Below are 2548 nucleotides of genomic sequence, written 5' to 3' on the forward strand. Positions count from 1 at the left end.
AGGCAAACTTTCCGTGTTCCGTTATTGCCTCTTTCTCATTAGATATTGCATTAAGTGCCCATTTGGTTTTTCTTTACAATAGTCAACCAACATTTATTTTTTGGAGACTGCTTAGTCATTTTGGCCGCCAAAAGGCGAAATGTTCAGTATATTGGATACAAGTGCGTAACCTCTATTGGTCGTGGATGCTCGTTTTTAATCTGCGCTCTCATTGGCTCTTTGAGGTAACTTCCCTTCTCATTGGCTGATGTTACTAGCTGGTTTTGGTGTTACGACATTCAATTGAAAAGTGCGTCAAAGAGATCCTTGTTTCCGAATCGCTCTGGAAATGAAATGATTGCTTAGGGTTATCTTACTAAAGGAGAGCAGTAACCGTCCCTTTGTCTTTATGAAAATAGAATTAAAAAAAGCTGAAGAAGTTTCACATAATCTGTAATTTAACAGCAACAAAAATAAGGCAGACGAAGTCCACCGCACTCCCCGATGGGCTTGGACTATATCGCGCTCGCTAATATACGAGAGAATCAACCCTTTTTTTACCTTGCTGCTTTTTTTCTTTGGTTTACCATCATAAATTATCTTATGAGATTACAAGCCATTTTCTATTTTCGTGGGACGCTTTTTTCTAATGTGCATTCTCAAATTGCTGATAAACCATTTTTCAAATACGAATAAAACGAAAAACTCGTTCTGAAAGGAAATGAGCTGTGAAGATTTCATCGGTCAATTTGTAATTTTTCTCACAGAAATCAGGCTCCTCAAAGGAAAATGTGCATTTTCAAATGAGAATAAAACAAATAAACAAAAAAAAAACTCGTGCTGAAAGCCTAAGGAAATGATTTCTCACCGCTGCATTAATACAAAGACATCTCTGTGAAGATTTCATTACTAAACATCCGTGATTTTACTTAAGCGGAAATAACGGTCCCTTAAAAGGAAAATGATAAAGAATGATTACATAAGCTTCAAGTTCTTTGATTCGGATTATTGGAGGGTAAACCGAGTCATATTGATCACTTGACTGATCATATGTCGACATGAATGTGAGTATGTCTGAAGATTTCCTTGTCAACTCTTCCCGGTCAAAGTTCTTTTGTCCAGGTGCTCCGCTGATTATCTGGGATTTAGAAAGGAAAGTGTTCATACAGCTTGGAATCGCTATATCTGCCACCATAGGTTCATTTGCACTTTTGTTGAACATTTTGGTGATCTTAACAATCAAGAAAACGAGAGAATTGCAGACAAACTCTATCATTTTAGTCACCAGTTTGGCAGTCGCAGATCTCTTAGTGGGTGCGGTTTCTGCCCCATTTAACATCACTGTAGATGCGTTGATTCTTCGAGGAACTATATCGGTGGGCATGATTTGTTTGATAGCTAAACTTACAAAATTTGTTTCGAGCACTACTTACCGTGCTTCGTACTATCATGTAGTTCTGTTCAGTTGGGAGAGGTATGTTGCGATTGTAAAGCCTACGAAGTACAAGGCTATAGTAACCGAGAAACGCTTAACGAGATTAGCGATAATCGCTTGGATGACAGCCCTTACACCATCGGTCTTATTTCTTGCATTAGAAGCCACTGCGGTTTCCAAAATGTTACCTCGTGTTATATTTGCCATTGTCCAGTTACTCGCCTTTACCCTTATGGTGTATTTTTATTCCATGGTTTATATTGGAATACGAAAATGGAACCGAAGCCAATTCAGCCACGTCAATGCTCTGATCAAAGCGAGGATGGAAAGTAAAACGGCTTTGACGGTGTTTCTGCTAACAATTGCCATTTTAATTGCTATCGTTCCTTTAGGGGTTGCACACGTCTTAGCGCAACGTTCCCTTTTTTTTCGTAAAATTTCAGTTTTGCGATGGGCGGAAACCTTCCTCCTGTTAAACTCCATTGTGAATCCTGCGCTGTATTTTTATAGAAACAGGAAATACAGGAAAGCTGCTCTTAATCTGCTAAGTAAGCCACGGGAAATTCAGCCAGCGGTTCACGTGGGTCTTCGTAAAAGACGCCAGCGATATTCCTCCGCGTTTGTAAATGTTAAAGAGCTTGTCCACATAGAAAGAGGTCAACGTCTCACACGGTCACAGTCCTGGACAGCGGACACACACGTAGTCGCTGGAACACCGACCGTGTCTCGAGAACCAGTGGTCGCAATAATTAACAGAAGAATGTCATGTCCACCCTTAATAAGGCATGAAAACCTTCGTGAAGTGATTCAACCTTTAACTCGAACTTTCAAGGTGCAGATTGAACTTACACCTACAAAGAAATAAGCAAAGAGGAAAGAGAAATTATCGTATGTTTGTAAAGGAGATCAGAAGTCACAACACACACGATCAAAAACTTGGGAAGAATACTTTTATCTTGTGTTAGAATTTGTGGGCGTGACTAGGCGTGACTACACTAGGCGTGACTACATTAGGTTCGACTACACTTGGCGTGACTACACTAGGTGTGACTACATTAGGTTCGACTACACTTGGCGTGACTACACTAGGCGTGACGTACTGATGTACGCGCGCATAGCCTTATGGGCTGTGCA

The 2548-nt window shown here is 40.3% G+C and overlaps 1 protein-coding gene across 1 annotated transcript; it reads left to right on the forward strand.

The window, feature by feature from the left end:
• The first annotated feature begins 1037 nt into the window (after nucleotides 1–1037).
• Nucleotides 1038–2279, forward strand: LOC131790890 (adenosine receptor A3-like). The gene has a single exon (XM_059108139.2). The coding sequence runs from the start codon at nucleotides 1038–1040 to the stop codon at nucleotides 2277–2279; it is 1242 nt and encodes a 413-aa protein (XP_058964122.1).
• The last annotated feature ends 269 nt before the right edge of the window (nucleotides 2280–2548 follow it).

This window comes from Pocillopora verrucosa, chromosome 12 (genome assembly GCF_036669915.1).
Source record: "Pocillopora verrucosa isolate sample1 chromosome 12, ASM3666991v2, whole genome shotgun sequence".
NCBI classification, from domain to species: Eukaryota; Metazoa; Cnidaria; class Anthozoa; order Scleractinia; family Pocilloporidae; genus Pocillopora; species Pocillopora verrucosa.